General features: G+C 36.1%; 1 protein-coding gene and 1 pseudogene across 1 annotated transcript; one reads left to right on the top strand and one right to left on the bottom strand.

Annotated features, from left to right (window-relative positions):
- The first annotated feature begins 7,412 nt into the window (after positions 1-7,412).
- On the top strand, positions 7,413-9,403 carry LOC113355641 (annotated as a pseudogene).
- On the bottom strand, positions 7,988-12,915 carry LOC113355640 (pentatricopeptide repeat-containing protein At1g31430-like). Its single transcript, XM_026598559.1, has 5 exons — positions 12,702-12,915; positions 12,208-12,302; positions 9,407-11,781; positions 9,112-9,282; positions 7,988-8,117 (listed from the first exon to the last, which is right to left on the bottom strand). Exon 3 carries the CDS (start codon positions 11,656-11,658, stop codon positions 9,646-9,648), a length of 2,013 nt encoding a protein of 670 aa, XP_026454344.1. The 5' UTR covers positions 11,659-11,781; positions 12,208-12,302; positions 12,702-12,915; the 3' UTR covers positions 7,988-8,117; positions 9,112-9,282; positions 9,407-9,645.
- Between the last annotated feature and the right edge of the window lie 912 nt (positions 12,916-13,827).

Raw genomic sequence — 13,827 nt, 5'->3', positions numbered from 1 at the left:
AAGAATCCCATGAGGAAAGACATTCGAAAATATCATGATGGATCATGTTCCACGAAAGCTGAGCTATCACTAGATCAAACCAACAACTGATGTTGGTAATCAGAATTTCCCTAAATGTGCTCAAATCAAATAAAATGGGAAGTTCTTAAAAGGAGCACAAGAATATGAAGGTTGTATATTACAGTCTATCTATGAACATCGAAAGTGTTTCTCTATGGTTGGAATACCTTTTCTATTTTTAGAAAAATACTTTCGATCTTTGGAAAGTTCATGAGAAAAATATTTTTGAACCCTTTCAATCATACTGTTTCAGAAAAATTCATGTATTGTTTCCTAAAGCGTATATTTTCGCAAATAATATACCTTGATTAGGTATCTCAATCTTGGAAACCAAGTTTGAATATAAACCATCTATAGGAACGATACTTCTCTATGTTCTGTTTGCTGTCAGAGATGGGTGAAAATACTATCGACATTGAATCTCAACTTCGAAAACTTGAAACCTTTCTAGTTGAGTTCAAATGATACTTCTCAAACGAACATAAAAAGAATCATATTTCTTTTGAGCTTATGCTTATGCTTATGTTAATGGGAGATTTTGAAGTCGCTCGTGATCTTTTGGAAACTGTAGTAGTGAATGAAAAACTACCCGAGTCAAACCTCTTGAAGTCGATTGTGGAATTGAATCTTCTGAAACAAAGAATAAATCATCTGAAAGAGAAGAGAAGGCTCAATAATCAGAACACCGAGGAATCTTCGGTAAATAATAAAACATCAATTTTTTATAATACTTAATCCAGAAAAAATAGACATCAATTTTTTATTTCTTTCAGTGATTGTATTAGGTCTACTTTATGAATAAAACTATTATTTATGAATAAAATTATTTGATTTATAATTTTTCTTGTGATAGTTTTTGATTTACATAGCATGTGCTTGAATGCTTTATCTTATTGCTATGTATGTTTATGAGATGTTTGATTTCGGTTTTACTACCTTGATATTCGATCTCATAATGTTGTGAACCCCTATGATTTGGGTGACTTTTTGATATAGAAGGATTAAGTTATAGCCCATGTTGGTAGGATTTATCAAAGGATCATGAGGGGTTCTGATAGAAATAATATGTGAAAAAGTCACAATATGTTGAATCGTTTGGTTTAGCATAAAATCATATTTGTTTCGGGGTTTTCAACTTTTACTTGCAATAGTTAAAAACTGGTTTTCAACCTTTCTCTGGTAAAGGTTGGTTGTTATTATTCTTTTGTTTTGCATAAGGATGACAACATAACGATATTTCGATATCAATTCTCCTTGGAAGAAGATGCAAACATATTGGAGAAGAGGATGCGTAATTAACAATCTTGTTAGTTAATTGTTTTCCTGTTTAAGAAAAGCATAATTTTATTACATATTTTTTATTGCTTTTGCTTAACAAAATTTTGGTACAATTGATATTTTATTCCATTATTTATGTATGGATGTGTGTGTGATTCAATTGTTTCCGGTTAAAAAAAACTATTGTTATCTTGTTTTATTGATTGGTATCAATCATTTAGTCTTACAAAATTTCGGTGCAATTGCGGTGCTTTAATGTCTATGTTGTTTCAATTGCTTCCGGTTGAGGTGAATAATTATGCAAGTTTATTTATTTGGTTTGTATGAATTGTTTATGGCTTAACCAAAGAAAATGTTTACGGGATGAATTGTTTAGTCCAACTCGATTCTGGATAAGAGAAACTAAGTTAATTATGATCTTAGTTAGACTTATCAAAGTGGAGGTTTCATTTATTCAAGTCTAATCGAATGCCTTAACAAGAATTGCTAGTTAACTAACCTAGTACTTGTCTTGTTTAAAAGTTAAAGGTCTAAGTTATATGGATAATTAGAACCTGATGAGAAAAATAGAGTTATATTTATTTTGGTCTTATCGAACAAGCGATTGTATTTGTACAATCGGTTTAGCAAAGGAACTAAGGTGCTTAGTTGATTTTTTGTTTTGCTAAACTATTAGGGAAAATTGTTTCATTGGTAACATATCAAAAAAAAATTACTTTGCAGTTTCGGTTTTGATATTGATTATCAAAAATGGTGTGTGGAACCCTCGTGCTTAACTCTATAGGTTGCAAGTATCTTGAGATTTGTAAGATCCTTTCGGTTTGTCCTTTATTTTTTCGTTTCTTTGTCATTTTGTGACAAAAAGGGGGAGAAATATATGGAGTAAACAAGTGATACTGGTATTGATTTATATTGATTGGCATCACTAAGGGAAAGGATATTGGTGCTTAAACGTTTATCTAACGAACGAGTGAATGCATAGACTAAGGGGGAGTAGCATATCATATGATACTTGTAGTTATACAGACTACAAAGGAATAACAAAGATGTGCGGATTGAAAATCTACCTATCTTACCTTTAGGGGGAGTATTAGTTTTATAATTATAATGTCAACACCGGCATTTAAGGATTGAATGTATACAGGTTATTGTGCTATTGAATTCGGGAATCAAGCGTATGTGTAATGAATTCTTGTAATTTGTTTATCCGTATGATGTAAGAGCTTTGTCACTAAAATTGAACCCAGCGAATTGAATGTAATTTGCTATTGAATTCGGTAATCAAGCGTATGTGTAATGAATTCTTGTAATTTGTTAGAGCATAGCTCGGTTGAACCCACCAAGCGTTGGTATGTCAAGTTTGGTTGTCATATTTTAGTGAGCCAAATCTCATTTAAAAGAGTCTCTTGATTATGTACCAGAGTCAACTTCATATAGGTTAGCTTGAAAATATTAAGATATGAGACATTACAAGTATTGCGAAGACTTGAAGAAGTGAAGAAGCAAGGAGCTACAACGACAACATCATCCTCCACTTGAGGTTAGTGATATGTATGTGTATAAGGTGAAGATTTCATCCTAGGAAACAATGTTTTACATTTGTTTTAAGGAAGTAAATTCATGAACTTGTTTTGTGAATCGAAAAAGAAATCTCCAGGCATTATCGGTATTGTTATTCATTGCATATCTTTTGAACTACCAATATGTGTGATTAGTATAACCGCTCATGACTTGTTTATTTTCTTGGTAAAACTATTCACAAAGGCCTGACTTTTGTATTGATATGACTTTTATTAGTGAAATCGATCTTAAGTAATCACCTAAGATGGTATGATCGATTTTGTGTTATTGGTATATGACCGACTCTGGGTAAAGGGGAACCGATCCTATTAAGAGGTGCAACCTATCACAAAGGGAAATCGATCCTTGTATGAGGTGCAGCAAGTTTGTAGCAGAAAGGGGAACCGAACCTATGGACGTGTGCAACACGTTTTTAGGCAAAAGGGAACCGATCCTGCGGACATGTGCAACACATATAAGTTAGATACCATATATATTTGGGGAACCGATCCTAGTACCCAGTCGACCGAATTTTGGAAAGCTAGTGTGACTATGCACATTACTCACATGGAGGTAGAACCAAAACTTGTTTTGGTAGAACTGTGAAACCCATGTTTGGTGATTGAGTGTTCTTGATCAATCACGTAGTTCTTCAAAGTCAGATGAACCAATTATAAACTTGTTTGGAAGTGTGGAAAATAGGTTTCAAGATTGTAAGTATGAAGGAGAACTTACAAAGTAAAAATGTCGACATACTTTGAACATGTGCAGTAACGCAAATCTTTCATTGTTCAAAGTTATTCCTCAATAGGTAAAGGAAGAAAATCACGGATCAAATAAAATAAATTGAGAATCTTTTATTTAAGGTTTTTGATTTTATTTTTGGAAAATGAAAATTAGTAATGTGCATTTACTAGTTGGAGATTTTCTAAGAGATTTTTGGTCAATATTTGGACAAAGCATTTCAAGGAATTATGGAAACCGAATCTGAAATTTATTGCATATCTTGAGAATATTTTCGGTTTTGAAAATTCCTTGGTGTCCAAACTTCCTTGGTCTATAAATATGAAAGTTTGCATTTCGAGTAAACTAATCCTCAGAGATAGCAAAATTATCTCAGTTGTGCTGCTACTGGTGAAGCCGCCTATTCGGAGAGGAGAGTAACCGAATTAGGAAAAATCTCTTACGGCCGCTCAGTTTAAAGACTTCTTTGGGATTGAGAAGCTCTATTAGTACCGTTGGTGGGAAACTAGATAATTGCAGTTTATCTTTTGTTTTCGATTGATTTGATTGACTAACGGTGGTTGAACTTTGATTGCACCTATTTTGTTTATGCTTGAGAATCTTCTTTTCTGATATAAGATTCACTCAAACTAGATTGAAGTTTCGAAGGGGATCTTTAGACTGTTGTTAGATCTAAAGACATATTATGATAATCCATTGTTAACATACTCCGTTCTGTGCGTGATTGATCACAAGAGATTCAAGCTGATTGTGTGCAGGTGTTTATTGAAGATCTAAAAATATTTGAAGACAAAGAAGACTTCGAAGATTTCTGATTAGGGTTCATAATATTTGGTGTGCACAATACTTGTTTCAGTAAAAGAGGATCCAACTATAATCGGTTTATCCTTGTGATAGATTAGATTGATTAGTTGTGTAGATCGGCATCAATACAATTCTTTATGATTAAAAGTATTGATTGCAAAATCTTAACAATTACTTTGGTAGTTGATAATAAGATAGTTCTAAGAAACTGACAAAGGAGTTTATTGAGATAAACAGAAGAGCCTTTTGTCGAACTCATATCACTTGGTTGAAAAGAGTTGATACCAAACAGATTTTTTGTTCCTTTACTGTTTGGAAGACGAACCAAAGGAATTGTTCCAAATACGTGACTTATTACAGGTCGGAGGCGCAGGAATACAGACGGAACTAGGTGAACTATAGGTTTAGTTTCTTGGTCACAACTATACAAAGTTTGTTTGATTTTGTATAACGGCTTAATCCTGAGAGTATTCAATTCTGGACAAGGTCCCGGGGTTTTTCTGCATTTGCGGTTTCCTCGTTAACAAAATATTGCTACGTCATTTACTTTTATTTTCCGCAATTATAATTGTTGTCATTATAATTTAAAGTAAATTACACAAACGTTAATTCCTATTTACTTGATAGTAATCCTATTGTGTTTGGTTAAGTTTGAACCTTTTATCAAGTAAACATACTTCGTTGTTGCATTCTCTCGATCTTGTATCCATAGTCAATCACACAAGTTATCTTGTTGTCGTATTGTCTCGATCTCGTATCCATAGACGATCACACGAAGTGTGAACCAATTTGTTGTATTGTCTCGACTCAGTCCATAGACAGTCACTTTCGGAGAAAGGATTTATATGTGGAAAATTTTTAGTTTGAGGTATACTTGGATACCCTCGCCTTTTCAAGCACCACCTCAACAACAATATCAAAGTAGAAGATCTACCACAACGGCAACGAATTCCTTTAAAGTTCCACAAAACTTTTATTTCACGATTTGTTGTTACACCATATGGAATATTTGGCTCGCTAGAAATGCAAAACACTATAACAACAACATCCAGACTCCACAACAAACTTTTCAAATATCCCTACTGCTCAGCCAAGAGTCCAACCGGGAGACTAAACACAATTTGAACACTCTGTCAGAACCTCGACAAAGACAAAATCCTACCACTAGTGGGACGTCAACTGTCATTTGGGTAAAATGGTTACGGCCACCACCAAATTGGCTGAAGATCAACAAGGACGGAACAAGCAAAGGTGAACTGGGAGGACCACCGGAGATCGCAGAAGCAGGATGGATCTACAGGAACTCAGAAGGAAGAGTTGTAATGGCGATGACAGCTCCCATCGGAATAGCCACGATACTGGTGGCAGAAACGTGGGACTTCCTTCTAGTTACCAGAACGGCAGTGTCATAAGGATGGACCCAAATCCACTTTGAAACAGACTCAGCAACTCTGTTAACACAGCTGAAAAAAGACGACGCACAACCACCATGGATCATCCAAAGCATGATAAAGGAAATACAAGACCATCTACAACGATTGGACAATTCACTATCACTCACATATATCGAGAAATGAACCAAGTTATTGATGGACTGGCAAATCATGCAACCCAACAACAATTACACATACGTCTGTATATGGGACAACATATGTCCGGACTTCCTTAATGTAAGGAATGATCCGATGGGGCGTTCCTACCCGAGAGAAGTTCATTCTAGTTTAATAAGGAACTACTCTTTCCAACAACAACAACAAAAAATGTAAACTCACTAGTTCAATATATATAAGTATTACCGGATGATGATGTGCTTACATGTACGTAGTGTTTGTACGGATATAAGGAAAAATTATAGCGGACGTTGCTTCCAGACTTGCTACTGTTATGGAAACCATCGAGAAAGATTTTCAAGGGTAATAAAAGAAAATTGTCCAATACATAGATAGTTTCCAAGACAATTTTATTTTTATTTTTATTTTTTTTTATTGGTAAAAAGTTTGATGCTAGCGAGTTTTGAACTCGGATCACTGGTATCATCACCCAATGACTTTAGCACTGTATTATAATTTCAAAGACAATGATAATTAAATGTACTTTCATGCTCATGGTTGTTATTTAATTTTGAATGTATGGATATGCATGGGTTGCGGGTGTGGCGTTCAGTCATGGGGATCCACCGCAAATTCTGCAAACAATAATCAGCGCAACTAATAAAGCACCCGGCGAGGATTTCAGGACTAGAGTAGATGCCGTTAAAGCAGCTTCTATCTTGTCACATCACCGGACAAGTGTCATTAGGCGAATAAGTTATCTCAGATCAAATTGATTGTTAGTTTTAGCTGGACGGATTTACTGCACCTCCAGAGTGAAAAACGATAGTGTTCGATAACAGTTGTTGAGCTGAACTTATTCATTACCAGAGATATTCATCGTACTCGGTTATAAAATTGATTTATGCTCGTCATTTTACTTTCTTAGAGTGTATTCTGTTCCTTTAATGTACATCAGTCCTATTTTCAAAACTGCTTTGAAATGAGGTTGGAGGTCTGGTTTCTTTACTTCATATCCTTGTTTGACATCCCACGCAATTCGACCCAAACAGAAAACATTATTGAGTTCGGCAAAAATGAAAAAAAGTAGCCAAGCTGAACACTCCGAAAAAATTATGTTCCATCCGTTTCTACAATAGTGTTACTATCACTTTTGCATTTTAGTCTGTTATGAGATTATAACATTCTATTTAAGATCATATTCTGAACATTTTGGCCTATAGTTCCTTGCAATGAAAATGTATATTCTCGTTAATGCCACAGCAATAATATGCTAAATTTTGTTTACCCATGTTAAACATGAGGTCAACAAAAACAGAACTAGCTCCAACGAAAGCAAAAGAAAACAACACAGCATGATAGCAAGTTAGCAACTAATTTTGTCGCTTGCTTTCAAAGAAAAAAGAGTAAGCTCGCTGGACCGTACTTATTTTGTTGTTGTCCTTTATCTCAATGGCATCTTCTTCTCCATCCAGAGGAGGAGATATGAAGAGGAAGCCAACAGCAATTGTGGTTGGAGGAAGTATAGCAGGGATATGTTGTGCTCACTCACTCAAAACAGCGGGATGGGATGTAGTGGTGATTGAGAAATCGGATTAGCCACAGACTGGTGTTTCAACTGGTGCAGGCCTTGGACTCGACCAACAAGCTCAAAGTTTCATTGAACTCTGGTTGAACCAATCGGAGCTCCTCCACAACGCTACCTTGCCGCTTAGAATCGATCTGGTACGTACTCGTCTATCAGGTACATCGGATCATCCTAGTGATTGAATAATTTTAACAGAATGAGGTAATAAAAAAAAAATTATCAAGGACTAGAATATTTGGAAACACATTACTTATGTATAACTGCTGTAATTCATAAAGAATATTGAATATGAGAAAACGATGTTCAACATGATTAAGTAATTTAAGTTAATATTAATGCTTACCAAGACTGCTTTCTGAAGCATTGTAATTTGATCAGAACCAAGCAACGGACAGTGAGAAGAAGATTTGTAAGGTACTGACAAGAGATGAAAATTTCAATTTTAGGGCAGCTCATTGGGCTGATCTTCACGGCTTGCTATACAAAGCTATACCGTCAGACATTTTCCTTTGGGGCCACCAGTTTCTCTCCTTCTGCATTTCAGATGACAAAGCTTTTGTAAGAGTTAAAGCGAAAGTATTACAAACAAATGAGATAATAGAAGTAGTTGGTGATTTGCTTGTTGCAGCAGATGGTTGTCTGTCAACAATTCGTAAATATTTCCTCCCAGATTTTAAGTTGAGGTAGTTTCAAATCAATCTATCAACGACATTTGGGCTTTAAAAACAAATTAAAGTGGTAATTGTTGAACTTCGTTCCTTCCTGTTTAATGTACTAGAGATAGCTGTACACAGGTATTCAGGTTACTCTGCATGGAGAGGAGTACTAGATTTTACGGGAAATGAAAATTCTGATACTATCACCAATCTCCGTAAGGCTTTCCCCGGGCTCGGGAAATGCTTGTATTTTGATATGGGTTGTAGAACTCATTGTGTATTTTACGAACTTCAAAACAGAAGAATCAATTGGATATGGTACGTCAATCAACCAGAACCAGAATTGAAGGTAATTACTCTACTTTTTCTTTCTTCAAAACTACTAAATTTGATTTAATCAAATGTTGCTCAGCACGTACTGAAAATTTTGAACTTCTATTCAAGTTCTCCTAAGCTAATAGTGAAAAAATGGTTCAGGGAAATTCAATGACAATGAAAGTAAGCAACGAGATGATTGAACAGATGCATAAAGAGGCTGAACGCATTTGGGCTCCGGAATTGGCAAGGGTAATGAAAGAAACAAGAGATCCTTTCATCAATCTCATATATGATAGTGATCCTCTAAAAGAGATTCACTGGGATAATGTGGTATTAATCGGAGATGCAGCTCATCCCACATCTCTACATGGTCTAAGAAGCACAAATATGTCAATTTTAGATGCTGCAGTTTTAGGCAAATGCCTTGAGAACTGGGGATCAGAGAACTTGGGTGTGGCTCTGAATGAATTCCAGACTATCCGGCTCCCTGTTATCTCTAAGCAAGTTTTACACTCAAGAAGAATGGGGCGGATTAAACAGGGACTAGATCTACCTGATCGTGAAATTTTAGATCCCATGAAAGCCGTTTCAGAGGATTGTCAAGAACTTAAACAGAGAAACATGCCATTCTTTGCTGATGCACCTACAGCAGTAAATATCACTTGATTGTTTCCATCCATCTTTAAAAACCAGACTAGTTTTGGTAAGTTTCTTCAGACCATTGCTGCAAAAAATGCTTAACATTGTTAGCCATGATAGCATATATATCTTTAGCATAGTAATAACCTTAGGAGATATGGTATGTTTCAAGTTAATACATTAATAAGCATCGTACCATCTTAACGTACCTTATTGAATGAGCTGATAACAGATGGTAAGCTATATTAAGACTCATGCCCCTATGATGTATGGCTCCAAAAGTTAAGTTCTACTGTGGAATGTAATACCAAACACATATCGATGGCCACCCAGTTGCTTAAACTGAAAGTATTGCAAGCATCTCTCTTGCACCCAATGTCCATCATGTGGACTGTCTAAAGTATAAGCCCATGCTTGCTTGGCCTTAACGAATAAAACAGTATGAGAATCAGGTCTTGATGCTTCTCAAGTTTTCTTCTGAACTAAACATCACACGGCTCATATCATTCAACAGGCTATAAATGTTGCTAATCTCTGGGTGGGAAGAGCCTCCTACAAGAAATTCATGTACAACGCCATTCAGCTCAATTGAACTGCATCCAGGCAGTTTTTGTACTCCTAAAGACTTCATCTTCCTCCTTACTCTGTTAACATCCTCCCATCTTTCAGCCGCTGCATAAATATTTGCTAGAAGTATAAGAATACCAGGATTGTTGGATTCTTTTGCAGAAAGACGTTTCGCTATACGTTCACTTGTCTCGACATTTCCATGGATTTTGCAAGCCCCTAGTAAAGAACCCCATAATGGCAGCAAATCGTCGGCATTATCAATATTTGGGATCTTTTCCACTATGTCTTCAGCTTCACTTATCTTCCCAGCACGTCCAAGTAGATCAACCAAACACCCGTAGTGTTCTAACTTAGGTTCAATCTGATAAATTGTCCTCATGGATTCAAAATAAGATCGGCCTTCGTCCACCATATGCGCATGATTGCATGCACTTAAAACACCAATGAAAGTAATATCATCCGGTTTTACCCCAGCCAGTTTCATCTCTGAGAACAGCTCCAGAGCTTTATTTGTCTGCCCATTCAGAGCGAGCCCACAAATAATAGCAGTCCATATGGATCTATCCCTTTCATCTACTTTCAAGAAAATCTCCATCGATTTCTCTATGAAGCCACATTTAGCATACATATCTATAAGAGCAGTACCAACTACAGCATCCATTCTAATATTGTGATCTTCAATGTATCCATGGATCCATCTCCCTTGTTCCAGGGCTCCCAATTGAGCACAACCTGTTAGAAGAGCAACAACAGTAAATCCATCCGGTTTTAATCCCCTAGTTTGCATCTCATTAAAAAGAGACAAAGCCTCGTCAATCTGATTAAACTGCACATATCCATTGATCATAGCTGTCCAAAGAACAACATCCCTTACTGGACTTCTTTTAAAAAGCTCTCTTGCTTCATCTATTTGACCAGAATTCACATATCCAGACACAATACTGGTCCAAGTAATCACATTTTTAACCGGCATCTCATCGAAAACTTGACGTGCCTGAACTAAACATCCACATTTCGAGTACATTCCCAACAAAGCATTGCTAAGTAAAACTGTAAATTCAAGTCCACTCTTAATATACAACTGTATTTCCTTACCCAATTCCAAATTTCTTAAGGCAGCACAAGCAGAAAGTGTGCTAACAAGAGTAGCTTCATCCGGTTTAAATCCAGATTCTTCTCTCATCCTGCGATAAATGACTAGAGCATCCTCAAATTTTCCGCACCTAACATACCCTGAAATCAAAACATTCCAACAAACTAAATCTCTCTCTGGGTTTTCTTCAAATAGAAACTGTAATGTCTCAACATCACGCATCTCTGTGTACATATCCATAAGAGAGTTTCTCACAAAAGATACAAACTCAAAACCAGTTTTTACAATGAGCCCATGGATCTTTTTTCCCTCCAAAACCATCTTTGAACATCCGATCGCCTTAAGAACAAAAGGGAAAGTGAAATTATCAGGTGATAAACCATCTTCCCTTAATCTAACAAAAAAAGAAACACATCTTCTTAAGTCACCCATTTTAGTAGATGCTCTGATCATTAAGTTGTATAAGAATAAAGATGGCTCTTCTGTGTAACTGAAAACTCTCTCTGCATAGTGAAAATTTCCAGACTTTGGGTCTGTACAGAAAACCAAGAGTTTGTTTACTGCATCTCTGTTTTGACTTAGACCTATTCTGAAGACCTGGGATTGGATTTGTCTTAGTTCTTTCATGGATTTGCAGTGTTGTAAGTGTATCAGACATTCTTGCTTAGTCAGCCGTCTGGTTTTGGGGGTAGATGATGAGAAGCACCGACTTGATTTTGCAAAGAAACGGAGGGAAACTAAACCAAGTACTGGAACCTTTAGCTGATAAGACATGGGAAAGTGGGAGGTCATGTGCATGCGTGTTGCATGTATTATTTGTGCTTGACACCTTGCCAGATGTTTATGCTGGTCCAGGTCCTTAAACTTTAAATTTGATTCCAGCACCTCCACTGTTTGTAGCCTTAGATGATGTACCTGTCACTGAGACAGTCATATATATTGCACTATAAGCTGATGAGACAAAATAACGAATTCGTTTCTACTTGAACTACCATACATTCACAAATCCCACTACTAAAATAGCAGGCTATTGTCTGTAAATTGATTTACTGAAGGACAACTTGATTTGGATAGTTTTTTTGTTTTCCACAACACTATGCATGTCAATTAAGTGAATCACTCTTAACAATTCCAAAAAGAGCTTCTTGATGCCAGGTTTGTTTCTTAATTTGTTCATTATATTAGATTTGAGTTAAGAATGATGTATCAGTAGTTTAAATCCCCTTCTTTGTTCAGGTAAAATTTCGAAAAAAAGAGGCTGTCAGTGAATAATGCAGTTGCAATTTGGATAATGTGACAATTCGACATGAATAAAACAAGAAATCATAAAAAAAGATGAAGACTTACTCATCATTCCAGGATTTCGATACGTTCCTTAACTGTGTCTTGCTCCTACTGTAGGATTCCGACCCCCTCACCTTTCAGCTTTCTTTTTTGTTCAGCTGACACAAATGAGAAAACAAAATATTTATATGTCTTCATCCATATTAAACTTTCACATCAAGCTAGTAAAAGGATCATAACCGAAGTGGCATACAAGTATATATGATTATTTCAAAGTGAAATCTCTGCACCAGAAGAAGAAGAAGAAAATAACGGATTAAACTACAATGCTAACTTCCAACATTTTTTATCTTAAACAACTTCACCAATAAGGACTTAAGCTCATGCCCAAGCTTCAACGGGATGAAGCTTTAGCGAAACTTAATCCAACCCTTCAGCCAATGAAATCAAAGGTGGGTAACCATAACTAGAAGTCTAGAAGTGATTCTCTTAGGCATTTCAACAAACAATTGAAAGACATTTTACAGGGTTAATATTTGGTCTGATAAATTACAGACCTATAATTTTGATTGGTATTCAGATGATGAGTTTGATCGAACCAAGCGCGGAATGTATGAAGCAGACAATGAAAATCAAGAAGACAGAACATGTCTGGTCACCAATGTGTAGTTTTCTTCGTGAGAGGGGAGGGGAGAATTCGGTTTTGGTGTAATTTCGATTGGATCTATGGACTGGATCTGTTTAAGAGGCAGGTTTAGTGGAGTGGGCTGCTCAGAGGGTAAGCCTGAAATGGTTTGCCCTTCGACTTCATAAGCTTTTGTTCGTGTTTGTTTTTCTTTTTCTTTTCTTTTCTTTTGGTTCCTTTCTTTTCTTGACTTAAAAAAAAAATGCACTTGCAACACTGGTACGGCTATGATGTGGCCGGGCCACATACTTCTTAATTTTATGACACCTATTATAAAGAAAAAAATAAATAACGGGCCCTATCTCAACTGGTCATCTCCGTTTCCCAAAAATTCATGCGTTCTAGGAGGTTCCATGTTTGAGTCCCCAATGACGTAATATTGTAGGAATTGATATGGAAGGTAGAGTTAGCTTGCTCCCCTTGTGACACAATTTCATCCCACCCATCTGCTTCGACTCCCTTGGCTAGGTTATTCATGAGACTCGCTGGTAGGCTAGCATGGCAACCTGTTCAATTCAATTAATGTAGTAGTACGTTGTTGGAGCTTAGCTTGTTAGGCTTCCAACTAGTTAATGTAATACTCTTTATCTAATAATAAGAATATAATATTTGTTAATTACTTGAAAGTGTAACTAAATATTTTTCTTAATTCCCTATTTTTTCTCAATTACTTAAAAGTGTAACTAAATATTTTTCTTAATTCCCTACTTTATCTCTAAACGTTAAATTTTTAGGGGATTTAGAGGGGCGGGTTTTTAGTTTTAATAGATGTCACAAAAATAACAAGGGCCACATACTTGAAGCATGTGGCCCGACCACATCGTAGCCGTGGCGGCTATAAAGTGGCAGTAGACAGGATTAAGAAGAAAAGAAACGCACTTGCAATCCTACAAAAAAAAACCAGCAAATGTTCCAAAAGAATAAAGAACCGAAAACCTACTACGAACTAGTGATTTTTTTTGGTAGTGTTGAAAATCTTTACCCACGTCCCAGATTCT

Source organism: Papaver somniferum, chromosome 3, assembly GCF_003573695.1.
Source record: "Papaver somniferum cultivar HN1 chromosome 3, ASM357369v1, whole genome shotgun sequence".
Lineage (NCBI taxonomy): Eukaryota > Viridiplantae > Streptophyta > Magnoliopsida > Ranunculales > Papaveraceae > Papaver > Papaver somniferum.
The sequence above is the reverse complement of the archived record's forward strand: the minus strand, read 5'-3'. Positions and strand labels throughout refer to the sequence as shown.